This window comes from Oncorhynchus gorbuscha, linkage group LG01 (genome assembly GCF_021184085.1).
Source record: "Oncorhynchus gorbuscha isolate QuinsamMale2020 ecotype Even-year linkage group LG01, OgorEven_v1.0, whole genome shotgun sequence".
In the NCBI taxonomy this organism is placed as follows: domain Eukaryota; kingdom Metazoa; phylum Chordata; class Actinopteri; order Salmoniformes; family Salmonidae; genus Oncorhynchus; species Oncorhynchus gorbuscha.
The window spans coordinates 65557644-65576320 of NC_060173.1; the positions used below are offsets into that span (position 1 = coordinate 65557644).

The 18677-nt window shown below is 43.4% G+C and overlaps 1 protein-coding gene across 1 annotated transcript in view; it reads left to right on the forward strand.

Moving 5' to 3' along the window:
* The window catches only part of LOC124045917 (striated muscle preferentially expressed protein kinase-like), a 185881-nt gene that overhangs the window by 121363 nt on the left and 45841 nt on the right, over positions 1 to 18677 (forward strand). The window contains exons 21-22 of the mRNA XM_046365772.1: positions 7447 to 7627; positions 8112 to 8205. Coding sequence (XP_046221728.1) covers positions 7447 to 7627; positions 8112 to 8205 — 275 coding nt within the window. The remainder of the gene's footprint in view (positions 1 to 7446; positions 7628 to 8111; positions 8206 to 18677) is intronic.

Below are 18677 nucleotides of genomic sequence, written 5' to 3' on the forward strand. Positions count from 1 at the left end.
TCATGAAAATCGCAAATGAAATGAAATAAATATATTGGCTCACAAGCTTAGCCTTTTGTTAACAACACTGTCAGCTCAAATTTTCAAAATATGCTTTTCAACCATAGCTACACAAGCATTTGTGTAAGAGTATTGATAGCTAGCATAGCATTAAGCCTAGCATTCAGCAGGCAACATTTTCACACAAACAAGAAAAGCATTCAAATAAAATAATTTCCCTTTGAAGAACTTCGGATGTTTTCAATGTGGAGACTCTCAAGTTAGATAGCAAATGTTCAGTTTTTCCAAAAAGATTATTTGTGTAGGAGAAATCGCTCCGTTTTGTTCATCACGTTTGGCTAAGAACGAAAATTCAGTCATTACAACGCCTCACTTTTTTTCCAAATTAACTCCATAATATTGACAGAAACATGACAAACGTTGTTTCGAATCAATCCTCAATGTGTTTTTCACATATCTATTCGATGATAAGTAATTCGTGGCAGTTTGGTTTCTCCTCTGAAGCAAATGCTAAAATGCACGCAGCTGGAGATTGCGCAAGAATTGCAACGGGGGGACACCAAGCGGGGCACCTGGTAAATGTAGTCTCTTATGGTCAATCTTCCAATGATATGCCTACAAATACGTCACAATGCTGCAGACACCTTGGGGAAACGACAGAAAGTGTAGGCTCATTCCTTGCGCATTCACAGCCATATAAGGAGACATTGGAACAAAGCGCATTCAAAATCTGGGGCATTTCCTCTTTGAAATTTCATCTTGGTTTCGCCTGTAGCATCAGTTCTGTGGCACTCACAGATAATATCTTTGCCTGCAGGCAGTCAGCCCATCACAAGGAGTCGCTAGAGTGCGATGAGCCAAGTAAAGCTCCTCCGGCCAAACCCTCCCCTAACCCGAGCTACAATGGGCCAATTGTGCGTACTTTTGGGTGTCATGGAAAATGTATGGAGTAAAAAGTACATTCTTTTCTTTAGGAATGTAGTGAAGTAAAAGTAAAAGTGGTAAAAAAATATAAATAATAAAGTATAGATACCCAAAAAAACTACTTAAGTAATACTAGTATTTTTACTGAGGTACTTTACACCACTGTACATAAATGTGGCATAACTGTGTGGCATCATTACCAATGTAAAATGTGACATACCCCTATGTTGTATATGACATAATCCTGTGCTTCTTAAAGGGTGACAAATGCATGGCTTACTAAGGCTTTATAAATCCTATTAAATTGAGCCATCACAAAACGTCTATAACCTTGTCATACACCCTGCTGAAAGATTGTAACAGGTTGTAATCGAGCCCTGGTCTCCAGCACGGGAACAGAATACCTGGTGGCTAGGTAGTCTCCGGTTCGACTACTCCAAATCATATGGGCTCTGACACACAAACACAAGCATTGCTGGTCCATAACTCATCTAAATTCCCCTCACACCCTACAGTAACCTGTGGATCATGAGATAACTTTCATAAATCGGCAGTGCGACTTCATGTAGTGTCCTGTAATACTTCATTTGAAGTGAGACACCTTTGGTTATTCATAACACATCCATAAAGACTCTATATTACTTGACCCTGTACCCTCGCTATTGCTAACACAAGAGTGGTAAAATAAAAGTGAAAACAATACAAATACACAAATACACTTGTCCCCGAGCTGGCGGATGAATTGTTCCTGCCTCTGCACGCTGGAGGTACTGCATGTTGGATCCAACCTTGAAAGTAACAACAAAGAAAGTTTAGCTGGTCTGTTAGATATGCCTTTGTCACAACATCTGGATAAGGGCATTTCTGTGCTGCACTGAGAGGACAGATGAACGGCATTGTAGAAATGGTCCTACTATGTGTTATTATTTAGCCTTATACTTACAGGTTTTATATTAGGGGTGAATCATTTCCCCATTCATACTGTATGATGATGTAGGCAGGATGGCAGGAAACTCCTTCCTGGCCACATCGCCAAATGGGTCTATTGGGGAAAAGAACATTTACATTTACATTTAAGTCATTTAGCAGACGCTCTTATCCAGAGCGACTTACAAATTGGTGCATTCACCTTATGACATCCAGTGGAACAACCACTTTACAATAGTGCATCTAAATATTTTAAGGGGGGAGGGGGTGAGAAGGATTACTTTATCCTATCCTAGGTATTCCTTAAAGAGGTGGGGTTTCAGGTGTCTCCGGAAGGTGGTGATTGACTCCGCTGTCCTGGCGTCGTGAGGGAGTTTGTTCCACCATTGGGGAGCCAGAGCAGCGAACAGTTTTGACTGAGCTGAGCGGGAACTGTACTTCCTCAGTGGTAGGGAGGCGAGCAGGCCAGAGGTGGATGAACGCAGTGCCCTTATTTGGGTGTAGGGCCTGATCAGAGCCTGGAGGTACTGAGGTGCCGTTCCCCTCACAGCTCCGTAGGCAAGCACCATGGTCTTGTAGCGGATGCGAGCTTCAACTGGAAGCCAGTGGAGAGAGCGGAGGAGCGGGGTGACGTGAGAGAACTTGGGAAGGTTGAACACTAGACGGGCTGCGGCGTTCTGGATGAGTTGTAGGGGTTTAATGGCACAGGCAGGGAGCCCAGCCAACAGCGAGTTGCAGTAATCCAGACGGGAGATGACAAGTGCCTGGATTAGGACCTGCGCCGCTTCCTGTGTGAGGCAGGGTCGTACTCTGCGGATGTTGTAGAGCATGAACCTACAGGAACGGGCCACCGCCTTGATGTTAGTTGAGAACGACAGTTTGTTGTCCAGGATCACGCCAAGGTTCTTAGCGCTCTGGGAGGAGGACACAATGGAGTTGTCAACCGTGATGGCGAGATCATGGAACGGGCAGTCCTTCCCCGGGAGGAAGAGCAGCTCCGTCTTGCCGAAGTTCAGCTTGAGGTGGTGATCCGTCATCCACACTGATATGTCTGCCAGACATGCAGAGATGCGATTCGCCACCTGGTCATCAGAAGGGGGAAAGGAGAAGATTAATTGTGTGTCGTCTGCATAGCAATGATAGGAGAGACCATGTGAGGTTATGACAGAGCCAAGTGACTTGGTGTATAGCGAGAATAGGAGAGGGCCTAGAACAGAGCCCTGGGGGACACCAGTGGTGAGAGCGCGTGGTGAGGAGACAGATTCTCGCCACGCCACCTGGTAGGAGCGACCTGTCAGGTAGGACGCAATCCAAGCGTGGGCCGCGCCGGAGATGCCCAACTCGAATTCTAATTAATGATGTGATCAGGAAATGATATTGGATCAGGGCATTAATATGTCAAATGCCATAATAAACCAATAACGTATGATGTCAAAAGCATAATTATCATTGGCATAGTATATTTTTCATGTTGTCTTACCATTAGAAGGGTTTCAACATCTTCTGCGAGATCACTTTCCCTCTCCTCCTATGGAAGACAACAACTTACGCCCGATGCCACTCTGTCACTCATGTGAAGGATTTATTTGGGCTGCAATTTCTGAGGCTGGTAACTCGAATGTATATCCTCTGCAGCAGAGGTAACTCTGGGTCTTTCTTTTCTGTGGAAGTCCTCATGAGAGCCAGTGTCATCATAGCGCCTGATGGTTTTTGCGGCTGCACTTGAAGAAACTTGACATTTTCCTCATTGATTGACCTTCATGTCTTAAAGTAATGATGGACTGTCATTTCACTTTGCTTATTTGAGCTGTTCTTGCCATAATATAGACTTGGTATTTTACCAAATAGGGCTATTGTCACGTTCTGACCATAGTTCATTTGTGTTTTCTTTGTTTTAGTGTTGGTCAGGACGTGAGCTGAGTGGGCATTCTATGTTGTGTGTCTAGTTTTCCCATTTCTAGGTTTGGCCTGATATGGTTCTCAATCAGAGGCAGGTGTTAGTCATTGTCTCTGATTGGGAACCATATTTAGGTAGCCTGTTTTGTGTTGGGTTTTGTGGGTGGTTGTCTTCTGTCTTTGTGTCTATGCACCAGATAGGACTGTTTTCGGTTTTTCACGTTTGTTGTTTTGTTATTTTGTAGTGTTCACGTTTATGGTCTTTATTAAACATGTTGAACTCTAACGACGCTGCGCTTTGGTCCGATCCTTCGTCCACAGAAGAAAACCGTTACAGAACCAGCCACCACAAAAGAACCAAGCGGCGTGGTAATGGGCAGCAGCAGTGAAGTCAGGATTTCTGGACATGGGAGCGAGACCTGGACTGTGTCACTACTTGGGAGGCGATAGACAGGCGATCGCCGCACTGGCAGGGCGACCGGGAGCAGGTTGGGTTGGGCAGGTTGCTCAAGAGCTCCAGTGCACCTGCACGGTACGGTCTATCCTGTGCCACCTACACGCACCAGCCTTCCGGTGGCAGCCCCCCGCACCAGGCTTCCTGTGCGTGTCCAGAGCCCAGTACTCCCTGTTCCTCCTCCCCGCATTCGCCCTGAGGTGCGTGTCCTTGGCCCAGTACCAATAGTGCCGGCACCACGCACCAGGCCTACAGTGTGCCTCGTCTGTCCAGAGCTGCTAGAGTCTCCCGCCTGTCCAGAGCTGCTAGAGTCTCCCATCTGTCCAGAGCTGCTAGAGTCTCCCGCCTGTCCAGAGCTGCTAGAGTCTCCCGCCTGTCCAGAGCTGCTAGAGTCTCCCGCCTGTCCAGAGCTGCTAGAGTCTCCCGCCTGTCCAGAGCTGCTAGAGTCTCCCACCTGTCCAGAGCTGTTAGAGTCTGCCACCCGTCTGCAAGGAGCCGCCAGAGCCGGCAGTCTGCAAGGAGCCACCAGAGCCGCCAGTCTGCAAGGAGCCGCCAGAGCCGCTAGTCTGCAAGGAGCCGTCAGAGCCACCAGTCAGCCAGGATCCGCCAGAGCCGCCAGTCAGCCAGGATCGGCCAGAGCCACCAGCCAGCCAGGATCCGCCAGAGCCGTCAGCCAGCCAGGAGCCGCCGAGCCGTCAGCCAGCCAGGAGCCGCCAGAGCCGTCAGCCAGCCAGGAGCCGCCAGAGCCGTCAGTCAGCCAGAAGCCGCCAGAGCTGTCAACCAGCCTGAGCTGCCCCTCAGTCCTGAGCTGCCCCTCAGTCCTGAGCTACCTCTCAGTCCGGAGCTGCCCCTCAGTCCGGAGGAGTTTGTTTAGTCCAGAGGTGTCCCTCAGTCCTGTGGGCCCATTTATTAGGGTTCCCAGGTCAGGGTCGGCTGCGAGGGTCGGCGTTCCTAGGGGGAGACTAAAGTGGACAAAGACTATGGTGGAGTGGGGTCCATGTCCTGCACCAGAGCCGCCACCGCGGACAGATGCCCACCCAGAGGGGGGGGGGTACTGTCAAGTTCTGACCATAGTTCTTTTGTGTTTTCTTTGTTTTAGTGTTGGCTCAGACGTGAGCTGAGTTGGCATTCTATTTGTGTGTCTAGTTTTCCCATTTACAGCTATCTTCTGTATACCACCCCTACATTGTCACAACCCAAATGATTGGCTGAAACACATTAAGAAGGAAAGAAATTCAACCAAGGTGAATTCCAGGTGACTACGCCACGAAGCTGGTTGACAGAATGCCAAGAGTGTGCAAAGCTGTTATCAAGGCAAAGGGCAGCTACTTTGAAGAATCTCAAATATAACATACATTTTCATTTGTTTAACCCTCTTTTGGTTACTACATGATTCCATATGTGTTATTTCATAGTTTTGATGTCTTCACTATTATTCTACAATGTAGAAAATAGTAAAAATAATGAAAAACCCTGGAATGAGTAATGTAAACTCACCCCATTCCGTACAAATTTGCGCAACCGCAACATTCAAACAAGGCTACAACGAAAACAAATGGGATTGTAGCGACTGTGTTGACGTCAAAATCGGGGGTGTGAACTAGGTTTCTATTCAAGCGTTGATAGACATGGTAATGGCTCTATAGTATTGGAGAAAAGTTGAAAAAACTGACCCTCCGTTACATCTTGACGTCTCATGTCGTAACGTTCAGCACGCATAAAGCAACTATTTCGGTCTTACAATCTCTCTCCATCAGGTGTAGCACTTCTATCATCATTTAAAAACAAGAAATGGACAGTGACGGGGGTAAGGGAGGGTTACCTAGTAATTTTTTGCGTCATCACTGCATTCGATCATCATTCTCAAAGCAGCTGTTTACTTTTAAGATCACTTTAGCACTTTAGCCCTATAAACCCGATTCAAATTCGACACAAACCTTCAGATAGGTATGTAATGACACATTATATAAACTCTTTATAGTGTTTTATTTACATTTTAGAGTCGATAAGGTGATAAGTTGGACAGATCGAGTGAAAAAAAGCAGTTTTTCCACACATCTCCTCTCCCTTTCACTACCACACATTAGTTTTGCTTCCCCACCCGTAATTTAAAAAAAGACCCGACGGGGCTCATTGCCTACTTGAATTATGCCGAAACGGGCAGCGTTTAGGTCATGTCATTGATTTTGTTGGAAAAGGGAGAAATTGTGCTTTACAATGGTATTGACATTACAGTTGCTCTGGAAGTATTATGTTTTTGGGGCGTTAAAATAAGGGCAATTGTACGGACCAAGGCGATGTACGAGTTTACGTTAGGTGTGTCCTATATTTTTACTGGTACTGTGGCTAGCTACATTTCGTATTGATATAGCTAGCTAGCTTATGCTAACATTAGCAATTGCTGTGAAGTCACCAAAATTATTCGAAATAACTATTGAAGTAGCCATGCAGGCATGTACACAGATAAGGGTCTACAGTACATGTGACCGAGTACCTGCCCCTTTGCCCTCCCACTCGCCAAGCTCCCTTATAGGTGGTGGTATATAATTATTTTTTAATTGCTTACAGTTTTTCATTTTCGACAATGTCACATTCGACATTCAACATTGTCACATTTGACGTTGTTTGTTATGTCACACAGTTATGCCGCATTTATGAATCCTTTATAAAGCATGACAATACTGTTGTAGATTATTTGTGACATTTATGTCGTGTTTCTGAAGTCTTTGTGAAGGCTTTCTGAGGCCTTTATGAGCTTTATGAGCACCACTTTCAACCTCATTTTCATTCTCCATCACAATTCCATTGTCTACATATAAGACAATTGCACATTTCTATGTTTTGTAGAAATAAATATAAAGTTGAAAAGTTCTACTCAATGACATCATCAAAAGTTAAAACATTTTAAAATCTGTGATTTTTAAACACTATGAGATTGTTGGTAATGTGGGGAGCAAGAAAATACCCTCCTTATGGCTAGAAACTCATTGTAAGATTTGAAAATCACAGTTTTTGTTTTCTTTTAATCCTACTCTATGATTTCAAAGAGAAGCATTTTTTAGTACCTTTCTTATCTTTTTTCCCCACAGATCATATAAATGCACTATTTTCCCAAAAGTAGACAATGGTTTGGTGCTGGAGATAATGAAATACGAGGTTGAAAATTGGCAGAATTTCCTTTAAAGCATGTGTATTTTCATGAAATGTGATTCCTTCCAGAGTGACATATTGTTACTTTGTTTTAGGATGATACATTGTTGTGCGAGAGTAGTCACATCACCTTTGTGTATGATGACAACGAATGCTCCCTTGTGCTGCTCAACACAAGTCCAGAAGATTCAGGGGTGTATACCTGCACAGCCAAGAACCTGGCTGGTTCTGTGTCCTGTAAGGCTGAGCTCACCGTGCACACAGGTAAGCCTTGGGGTACCATTCAGTCAAATATGCATTCCAGTATTGACACAGAGGCATAGTCGTCTGATGTTTTCAGACCTCAAAGTAGACGAATGATGAGATATATCCACATCCTAGGCCACCAGTTGTATCGTTTCAGCTATGTTCTTTAATCCCCAAATTACAGGAAAATATTAGTACCGTCTAATTTCCTGGTTGTTTTATTCTGTGATTATCTTTTCAATTCATTTAGGATATTTGAGTAGACAGCCGGATCTACACAACCGATGTCGAAGGACATGGATTCATCTTGATGTTAGACTACTTTTGTGGACTAAAAACATCTGACAAACTTTCATTTTGGAGTGAACAGTCAGATTGTTGAGATGCAGCTATGTAGAGGCAGATTAGCAGTTGGGAATGTGATTAACACAGGCCCGAATACTATGAAATGTGGGCCTGTAATTAGGATACATTGTAATTGTGTCCTCACTTCTGTGCTACCTTGCAGTTAAAGAAGACAAGGAGGATACAATGGAGGACGACGAGACCGTTCTCAGGAAGATGCGCCGGCTGACTGACTACTATGACATCCACAAGGAAATAGGGAGGTGAGGCACCTGTTTGTAAATAAAGCTAGAAAAAAAGAGCGACAAACTAAATGGTAATTTTCCATGAAAAAAATTGTGAGACCTGCTTTAATTCTTTGAAAGTATTTTTGTGGGAGTGGAAGATTTTAGATTTGAAAAGCAGAGAAGTAGACTAAGATTTCATACGCTCTAAGTTTTTGTCTAACTTGTTGGGAAAGTGATCAAAGTAGCTGATTTGTGGTATAGACCTTTACACACTGCATTGTTCTTAAACCTGGGATATCCTCACTGCATGAAAAGACATGTTTCTGGGTTGAACATTCCAGATCACTTTCCCTCAAACAAACTGTTTTCAGAAATGATCAAGGCGTGTCACACATACACAGCTTCGGCACACCCAGTGTGAACATTGGGAAACGAATGGGCTGGTGTTCAGACGATATGAACGGGTCTGTAAACCCGATGTGATTGGGTTGAATATTCACAAAAAACTTACCCGGGAATGAACAGCATCTCTCAGGGTGTCCTGACAATGTGTACTGCATTTGTGTGTGTGTCTATGTCTGAAAAACTCCCGATCATTTTTACGTACCTACAATACTCACTCTCCCACCTCATAAATCTCAGGACCTTGCCGTGGCGAAGGCGTCAAGGCATGTGTACTAAGTGGTGAAAATGCTAGCTGGAAAATGCTAGCTAACATTATTGCTAATTTGCTACACCAGCTGGAGTAGTCAACACTAAAATAATCTTTAGGCTTCTTTAGAAAACATACCATTACTCGGTGTTGTTACTATCAAACATCCAATTGCCAAACTATGGTTGTGCATACCGGACAAACTGGTAAAACACATATTTGTTTCCCTGAAAGGAGCTAGTAATATTAACGTTAGGCTATACAATGCTACTTTTTCAAACATCTAAACCCACTTTCACATTATACATTCACAAAAAAATACAAAAAATAAACATTTGTTAAATTGTTATCTTTCAATACATTTTGGAAAAACGTTAACCATTGATACACAAATGAGTTGGCCTAACATTAGCTAGGTAGCTATACACATCACAAAATTAAAGTCAAGTCTATTTGTCAAATACACTGGCTGGGCGTTAAACCGTAAATTAACTATACAGGTATTCATTCGTGGACAGGTTTGAATTTACACTTCACCTTATATAAAAGCATTTTAATGTTTGATTTGTTATCTTAAAAAATTCAGTAACAACTCCAAAAAGGATGGCACTCATCCATTTTTATGTCCAGAAAGAACTGCCTTTAGCTGAGAACTGAGGAAGTTTGCTTGCAATACCAAGAAGTCAAACAATTTGGGAGGTAAGACCCCAAGAAATTGGGCAACTAGTGGCGAACGTAAGAACTGCAGTCAAATAGGTCAGAGAATAATACTTCTGTGTAGGAAACGTTATTTTATTTTATTTTTTGCGAAATGGAGGCATATTAAGACAAAAGAAACAAGACACAGTGTTAGTGCCGGAATTGAACAAATAACTCTGCAAATGGTAAGCATTGGCCGAGTAACAAGCTAAAAAATAGGATTTTGATTCCTATTCTTTGTTCTATAAAAATAACTTCTTCACTGTCAGTTTTGTCCTATTATTTTTGGTTGAACAGTAAAGCAATCCGAATGGAGAAAACACATTAACCTGTTAGTCCTACCCACACCGTATTCGGTAGCGTAATCATAGCCTCAAGCTCATTACCATAACGCAACATTAGCGATTTCTAAAAATCGCAAATGAAATGAAATAAATATGCCTATCCTCAAGCTTATCCTTTTCTTAACAATCCTGTCGTCTCAGATTTTCAAAATATGCTTTAGAACCAGAGAAAATCAATAATTTGTGTAAGAGTGGTGATAGCTAGCTTAGCATTTAGCGTTAGCATTTAGCACGCAACATATTCACAAAAACCAGCAAAGGGATCAAATAAAATAATTTACCTTTGAAGAACTTCAGATGTTTCAATGAGGAGACTCTCAGTTACATAGCAGATGTCCAGTTTTTCCTGAAAGATGCTTGTGTAGGACACAACGTTCCGTTTTGTTACTATGCATTTGGCTACCGAAACTAACCGAAAATTCAGTCACCTACACGTCAAACTTTTTTCCGAATTAACTCCATAATATCGACTGAAACATGGAAAACGTTGTTTGAATCCATCCTCAAGGTGTTTTGTCATATATCTCTTCATTGAAATGCCATTCCTGGAAGCCTGCATTGTTCTCAGATTCGGATGGAAAAATACTGGTACCTGACTTTTGCGCACCAATTTCCACGCAGACACCGTGCGGGACCCCTGGTAAATGTAGTCTCTTATGGTCAATCTTCCAATGATATGCCTACAAATACGTCACAATGCTGCAGACACCTTGGGGAAACGATAGGAAGTGTCCGTTCATTCCTGTCGCATTCACAGCCATATAAGGCGATCATGGAAAACGTGCCATCAGAAATCCTGTTGATTTCCTGGTCGCTCAAACATCTTGGTTTTGCCTGTAGGTTTTGTTCTAAGGCACTCACAGTGAAAATCTTTGCAGTTCTGGAATCGTCAGAGTGTCTTCTTTCCAAAACTATCAATTCCAAGCATAGTCGAGCATCTTTTCGTGACAAAATATTGCGCTAAAAACGGGCACGTCTTTTTATCCAAAAATGAAATACTGCCCCTAGAGTCTTAACCGGTTAAAATCACTTAGAATTAATTTGTTGCCATCCTAGGGCATATTTACAACTTGTATCGTTCAGAAACATTAAATACATTAAATACTGTCATACAGTCAGTGTACTTACCAAACCAGGCTCCCAACCAAGAGAACAGTCCAGACTCCTCCACCCCCACCATGGTCCTCATCTCAGCAGATAGTGCATCAAGCCCACTAAGGGCCTTAGATATGCTACCATCTGGACTGGTGTTATTAGGAATATACGTGCAACATTGTTCACCGAACATCTTACAGACACCCCCCTGACTGGCAAGAAGCATATCCAAAGCAAGTCTATTCTGTCTGGCAACCCTAGATGTGGCCTCAAGCTGTTCAGACATACCAGTGAGTGCATCACAGGGGTAATTCACAAAACGCTGTTGATCATAGTAGATGTAATTAATCCATGCAGTCTGTCTAGCATCCACTATGGCTGGACCCATAATAGGTAGTAAGTGTCAGAGTCCATCATTCCTACCCAAGGCCTGAAACTCATGAGGAACCCCCACTGGCACCCCCAACAGGTTAGTGTGTATGTCAACTACATCCTCTGTCCATGGAGCACTACGTCTATGTCTCCCATGGGATGGAATGTTTTCAGGTCCCCTGGATACAGAACCCAACAGCTGTTCAGAAGTAACATCAACAATGGTCAGTGGAATTATCAAACTGGTCAGAGCACACGTACCTTGCCAGTCCCCTCTAAGAATGGGTCTCAGTACTCTTTTGCGTCCACATATCCACCACACATCAGCCAGACCACTAGTTTGGTTTAGGCCTGTAACTGGCCAAGTGGAATTAATGGTTATGTTACTACTGCAATCAGCTTCAGGCAATCTCCCATAATCAATGCCATTACCTGTACCCGTGATGCAACTGTAATTGCCCCCATATGCCTTAACACCCCAAGGGGGTCGATGAGGAGTTACTGTAGGAAACACAAGGCTCAAAGAGGAACAGAGAGTTGAATTGGGCTGAACCTGGTAAAAACCTCTCAGAATACACAACCACCCCTCTCCTTCTCTTATAGCAAAGGGGTGTGTAGCCAGAACAGGTCTAACATGACCAATGTTTCATGTAACTCATGCAGTCCTTTCTTTTCAGGGTCTTAGCTGTATACCTCATATAAGACAGCCAGAAATTGTCCCTACCATCAAAACCAGTCTCAGTGCCTAATTAATCAATAGCTGAATAGTCTCTAACATCAATTTCCTGAATGGGATTTTTAACACAATGGTGGCAGGTTCGGTCAAGGGGTGGTAGAGGAGTGTGTCTGGCCCTGGTTTGTCTGGGACCTCTGTGGTTTTGGCAGTACCTTAATAGAAAACACACCCAATCGTGTCTGTCCCGGTCCTTTGTAGTCCGAGGGTGTAAGTGCCTGCATCAGAGAGCTTAATAGTTTTGATGGTTAGTAGGATTTCATTACCTTTACAGAGTTCAACAGTGCTCCCAGATTTCCCCCATATCATGGAAAACCTATCCACCTTTGTGGGATCCCCTATGCTATAAGGATACCCTCTTCTCCAATCCCAGAACTGTCCCAAGTTGGTTATCATGTAATCCCCATACGGACACCCTCCCCCGTTACACAGGTACACTGGCCCTCCTGTACACAGGTGTTAAAACCAAACACAAATATCTCAATTTCTTCCCTGCCCTGTTGACTCAAAATATGTCCTAAATACCATAAATTAAAACTTATCCTAGCTCATTTTCACACCTCATTCATCAGAGAAAATATGACACTATAATGTAAATTTCACTGCCTTTTGTATTAAATTACCTTAATATCAGTATTACAAATGACCCTATATTCTCCATCCAAATGGCTTTCCAATGAGGCTGATCAGACCACAAAGGAAAGTTACAATGGAGGTCATAAGTCATACCACCCCTCCAAAGAAGTGTTTCTCTATCAAAAGATTTCACCTATTTAATTAAGACTCAGAAAATAAAAACGTATAATATTTCATATGTGAGGGTACCCCTTTAAGATATCTTGTCTCTGGGAACATTGAAATCCCCTTAAACCCAAAACGTTTGCTACAAACAAAACCTAATAATTATAATAATACCCTCAAATAATTCATTTCAAATTTCCTCAATGTTTCATGTAACTCATTCAGTCTTTAAAGGATCGTCTCCCCAAAACGCTTTATACCCTGCCAATAAACTCAAACAATTGTGATAAACGTGCACTGTCCCTTTAACATAAAATAAAATCAGCCTGCAATCCACTTTGCGGGCTTTTCATTGTTCCCCATAATGAAAACAGATTCTAATGGTAGTATACCTTAACCTCCTGTTTAAAAAAGTTGAATACAAGCAACTCAAACCAGTCTACATGTTTTGAAGTTTGAATGGCGTTTCTAGCTTAAACTCTGTAGGAGGAATTGAGTGCTAAATAATAATAATAAGTATGATGAAGATTTAAGTGTTGGCTTTTGCCACACAAGCACCACAATAACTAAATGGTAACTTTACAAGTAATGTTCTGGGGCTTGCTTCAACTCTTGAAGTATTTTTGTGGTAGTGGAAGAAGTAAAAAATGTTTTACTCAAGCTGATGCCATGACAAACAAGTGCCCTCATAATGCAATGAAGATGACAAAGACAAAATGTTTGTGTATACTCTGATTGAAGTAAGACACAAAACATTTAACTGCCTTACTTGTTTCCACTGTTTGATTTGTTTGAAAAATAAACTTTCCCTGAAAACATATTGCATTTGTTCAATAGTTTTTCTCATTCATATTAACTCAATGATGCTCATTCATGATTGTTTTAATCTTGTGTAGAGTAATGCCGGTTAGTAATTGTGGTCAGTAATTGTGGTCAGTAGTTATGTGGTTGTGGTCAGTAGTTGTGGTCATTAGTTGTGGTCAGTAGTTGTGTGTTTGTGATTAGGGCTGTGGCAGTCATGACACTTTGTTATCGTCTCACGGTAATTGACCGTTAATTAACTTAAGCATGTTTTGCATCTCCAGGCCTCCACACAAACAAGCAGCATACAAGCCGCTGATGCATGCCTTTGGAACATCTACACTGAACAAAAACATGAACGCAACATGTAAAGTGTTGGTCCCATGTTTCACGAGCTGAAATAAAAGATCCCAGAAATGTTCCATAAGTTGATTTCTCTAAAAGTTTTGCCACAAATTTCTTTACATACCTTTTGGTGAGCATTTCTACTTTGCCAAGATAATCAATCCACCTGACAGGTGTGGCATATCAATAATATGATTGAACAGCATGATCATTACACATGTGCACCTTGTGCTCGGGACAATAAAGGCCACTGTAAAATGTGCAGTGATGTCTCAAGTTTTGAGGGAGCGTGCCATTGGCATGCTGACTGCAGGAATGTCCACCACAGCTATTGTCAAAGATTTGAATGTTCATTTTTCTACTATAAGCCGCCTGTAATGTAATTTTAGAGCAGATTTGGAATGCTCTGGATTGACGTGTATGACAGAGTGTTCTAGTTCCCACCAATATCCAGCAACTTCACACAGCCATTGACGAGGAGTGGGACAACATTCCACAGGCCACAATCAACAGCCTGATCAACTCTATGCTATGCAATGGAGATATGCTGCATGAGAATAATAGTGGTAATACCAGATACTGATTGGTTTTCAGATCCACACCCTTACCTTTCTTAAAGATAATTGTGACCAACAGATGCATATCTGTATTCCCAGTCATGTGCAATCCATAGATTAGGCCCTAATGAATTTATTTAGCTGATTTCCTTAAATGACCTGTAATTCAGTCAAATCTTGTTGTTGCTCTTAAATTTTTGTTCAGTATTTAAAACAGTTTAATATATATTTATACACCATCACAATAAATCCATTATTTATTTTAGGCAGATCTAAAGAAACATTATGATATGAAGAAAATGTATTTCAGTATTTTTGGCCTATTGTATGTTATCTGGCTATGTGCCATGCCATAGGATGTAGGCTTGTTCATTTAGCTGACAAGATGTGCTTGTAAGTCCCTTCCCATTAGTTTATATTATATGAGTTCATAGTAAGAAGAATATAATTGAACTTCGCTGAATAAAACAGAAAGGATATTTTTCCCATTCCGGAGCAAGTGCGCATTCTGGCGCAGGGCCAGAATCATCGATAGATAGTTAGAAGCATGGCGTAATCTAACCAGTTCATCCAGTATGAATAATAATACAGTCCACACTCAAAGGCAATAACTAGAATTTGTTTAATTAAGTATAGGCTAGTCCAATTATTTATCAAAGACATATTAAATCAGTTTTGTTTTATGTTTTTCTGCTATGCATAATATATGGCAGGCTATGTATTGTATAACAGCACAATCATTATTTTAATTAAGTTTTTTTTTCAGGCTTGGACTCGTATATAGGCCTATGCTTATGCATAAGTGCTAATATGCGTATGTGTGTTTTGAATGAATCATCAACTTAGAATGCACTGTCCATTTAGTTGTGTTAGGCTTTGAAACAAAAACCGCAATACTGTTTTGATGATAAGTGTTGTATGTGATTTTCGAAGGCATTTGCATTGATGTCAGAGTGGTTGGAAGGACAATAGAGCACTGAGTACCAGGCCATTAGTGACCTGATGGTCATTAGAGACTAAGGTACTACCAGAATACATAAAAGGAGATTACCGTGACTCAATGGGCCGGTGTGGCAGTAATTGTCATGTTTGTCATTTATTATCATGTCTCGTCCCTGTGCTCCCCATTCTATTCATTTCCCTCTGCTGGTCTTATTAGGTTCTTTCCCTCTTTCTATCCCTCTCTCTCCCCCTCCCTCTCTCACTCTCTCGCTCTCTCTTCTCTCTATCGTTCCGTTCCTGCTCCCAGCTGTTCCTATTCCCCTAATCATCATTTAGTCTTCCCACACCTGTTCCCGATCCTTTCCCCTGATTGGAGTCCCTACTTATTCCTTTGTGTTCCGTTCCTGTCCCGTCGGTTCCTTGTTTAGTATTCACCGTGCTGTGATTGTGTTTCGCCCTGTCCTGTCGTGTTTTTGCCTTCATCAGATGCTGCGTGTGAGCAGGTGTCTCTGTCAACTACGGCCTGCGCCTACCCGAAGCGACCTGCAGTCTGTGGCCGCTTCTCCTGTTATTCCCCTCTACAGACTAGAGGATGTCTGTTATTCCCTGTTTGGACTTGAATAAACTCTGTTTCTGTTAAGTCGCTTTTGGGTCCTCTTTCACCTGCATGACAGAAGGAACCGACCAAGGAATGGACCCAGCGACTTCAGACGCTCGTTACACTGCCGTCGAGATCCAAGGAGCCATGCTCGGCAGACACGAGCAGGAATTGTCTGCTGCTCGCCATGCCGTGGAGAACCTGGCCGCTCAGGTTTCCGACCTCTCTGGACAGTTCCAGAGTCTACGTCTCGTGCCACCTGTTACTTCCTGGCCTGCCGAGCCTCCAGAACCTAGGGTTAATAACCCACCTTGCTACTCCGGGCAGCCCACTGAGTGCCGCTCCTTTCTCACGCAGTGTGAGATTGTGTTCTCTCTCCAACCCAACACATACTCTAGAGAGAGAGCTCGGGTTGCTTACGTCATTTCACTCCTTACTGGCCGGGCTCGAGAATGGGGCACAGCTATCTGGGAGGCAAGGGCTGATTGCTCTAACAAGTTCCAGAACTTTAAAGAGGAGATGATTCGGGTTTTTGACCGTTCAGTTTTTGGTAGGGAGGCTTCTAGGGCCCTGGCTTCCTTATGCCAAGGTGAACGGTCCATAACGGATTATTCTATTGAGTTTCGCACTCTTGCTGCCTCTAGTGAGTGGAACGAGCCGGCGCTGCTCGCTCGTTTTCTGGAGGGACTCCACGCAGTGGTTAAGGATGAGATTCTCTCCCGGGAGGTTCCTTCAGATGTGGACTCTTTGATTGCTCTCGCCATCCGCATAGAACGACGGGTAGATCTTCGTCACCGGGCTCGTGGAAGAGAGCTCGCATCAACGGTGTTTCCCTGCTCCGCATCGCAACCATCTCCCTCCTCTGGCTTTGAGACTGAGCCCATGCAGCTGGGAGGGATTCGCATCTCGACTAAGGAGAGGGAACGGAGGATCACCAACCGCCTGTATCTCTATTGCGGAGTTGCTGGACATTTTGTTAATTCATGTCCAGTAAGAGGCCAGAGCCCATCAGTAAGCGGAGGGCTACTGGTGAGCGCTACTACTCAGTTCTCTTCATCTAGATCTTGTACTACTATGTCGGTCCATCTACGCTGGACCGGTTCGGGTGCTACATGCAGTGCCTTGATTGACTCTGGGGCTGAGGGTTGTTTCATGGACGAAGCATGGGTTCGGAAACATAACATTCCTTTCAGACCGTTAGACAAGCCTACGCCCATGTTTGCCTTAGATGGTAGTCATCTTCCCAGTATCAAATTTGAGACACTACCTTTAACTCTCACAGTATCTGGTAACCACAGTGAGACTATTTCTTTTTTGATATTCCGTTCACCGTTTACACCTGTTGTTTTGGGTCATCCCTGGCTAGTATGTCATAATCCTTCTATTAATTGGTCTAGTAATTCTATCCTATCCTGGAACGTTTCTTGTCATGTGAAGTGTTTAATGTCTGCCATCCCTCCCGTTTCTTCTCTCCCTACTTCTCAGGAGGAACCTGGCGATTTGACAGGAGTGCCGGAGGAATATCATGATCTGCGCACGGTCTTCAGTCGGTCCCGAGCCAACTCCCTTCCTCCTCACCGGTCGTATGATTGTAGTATTGATCTCCTTCCAGGGACCACTCCTCCTCGAGGTAGACTATACTCTCTGTCGGCTCCCGAACGTAAGGCTCTCGAGGATTATTTGTCTGTGTCTCTTGACGCCGGTACCATAGTGCCTTCTTCTTCTCCGGCCGGGGCGGGGTTCTTTTTGTTAAGAAGAAGGACGGTACTCTGCGCCCCTGCGTGGATTATCGAGGGCTGAATGACATAACGGTTAAGAATCGTTATCCGCTTCCCCTTATGTCATCAGCCTTCGAGATTCTGCAGGGAGCCAGGTGCTTTACTAAGTTGGACCTTCGTAACGCTTACCATCTCGTGCGCATCAGAGAGGGGGACGAGTGGAAAACGGCGTTTAACACTCCGTTAGGGCATTTTGAGTACCGGGTTCTGCCGTTCGGTCTCGCCAATGCGCCAGCTGTTTTTCAGGCATTAGTTAATGATGTTCTGAGAGACATGCTGAACATCTTTGTTTTTGTCTATCTTGACGATATCCTGATTTTTTCTCCGTCACTCGAGATTCATGTTCAGCACGTTCGACGTGTCCTACAGCGCCTTTTAGAGAATTGTCTCTACGTAAAGGCTGAGAAGTGCTCTTTTCATGTCTCCTCCGTTACTTTTCTCGGTTCCGTTATTTCCGCTGAAGGCATTCAGATGGATTCCGCTAAGGTCCAAGCTGTCAGTGATTGGCCCGTTCCAAGGTCACGTGTCGAGTTGCAGCGCTTTTTAGGTTTCGCTAATTTCTATCGGCGTTTCATTCGTAATTTCGGTCAAGTTGCTGCCCCTCTCACAGCTCTTACTTCTGTCAAGACGTGTTTTAAGTGGTCCGGTTCCGCCCAGGGAGCTTTTGATCTTCTAAAAGAACGTTTTACGTCCGCTCCTATCCTCGTTACTCCTGACGTCACTAGACAATTCATTGTCGAGGTTGACGCTTCAGAGGTAGGCGTGGGAGCCATTCTATCCCAGCGCTTCCAGTCTGACGATAAGGTTCATCCTTGCGCTTATTTTTCTCATCGCCTGTCGCCATCTGAGCG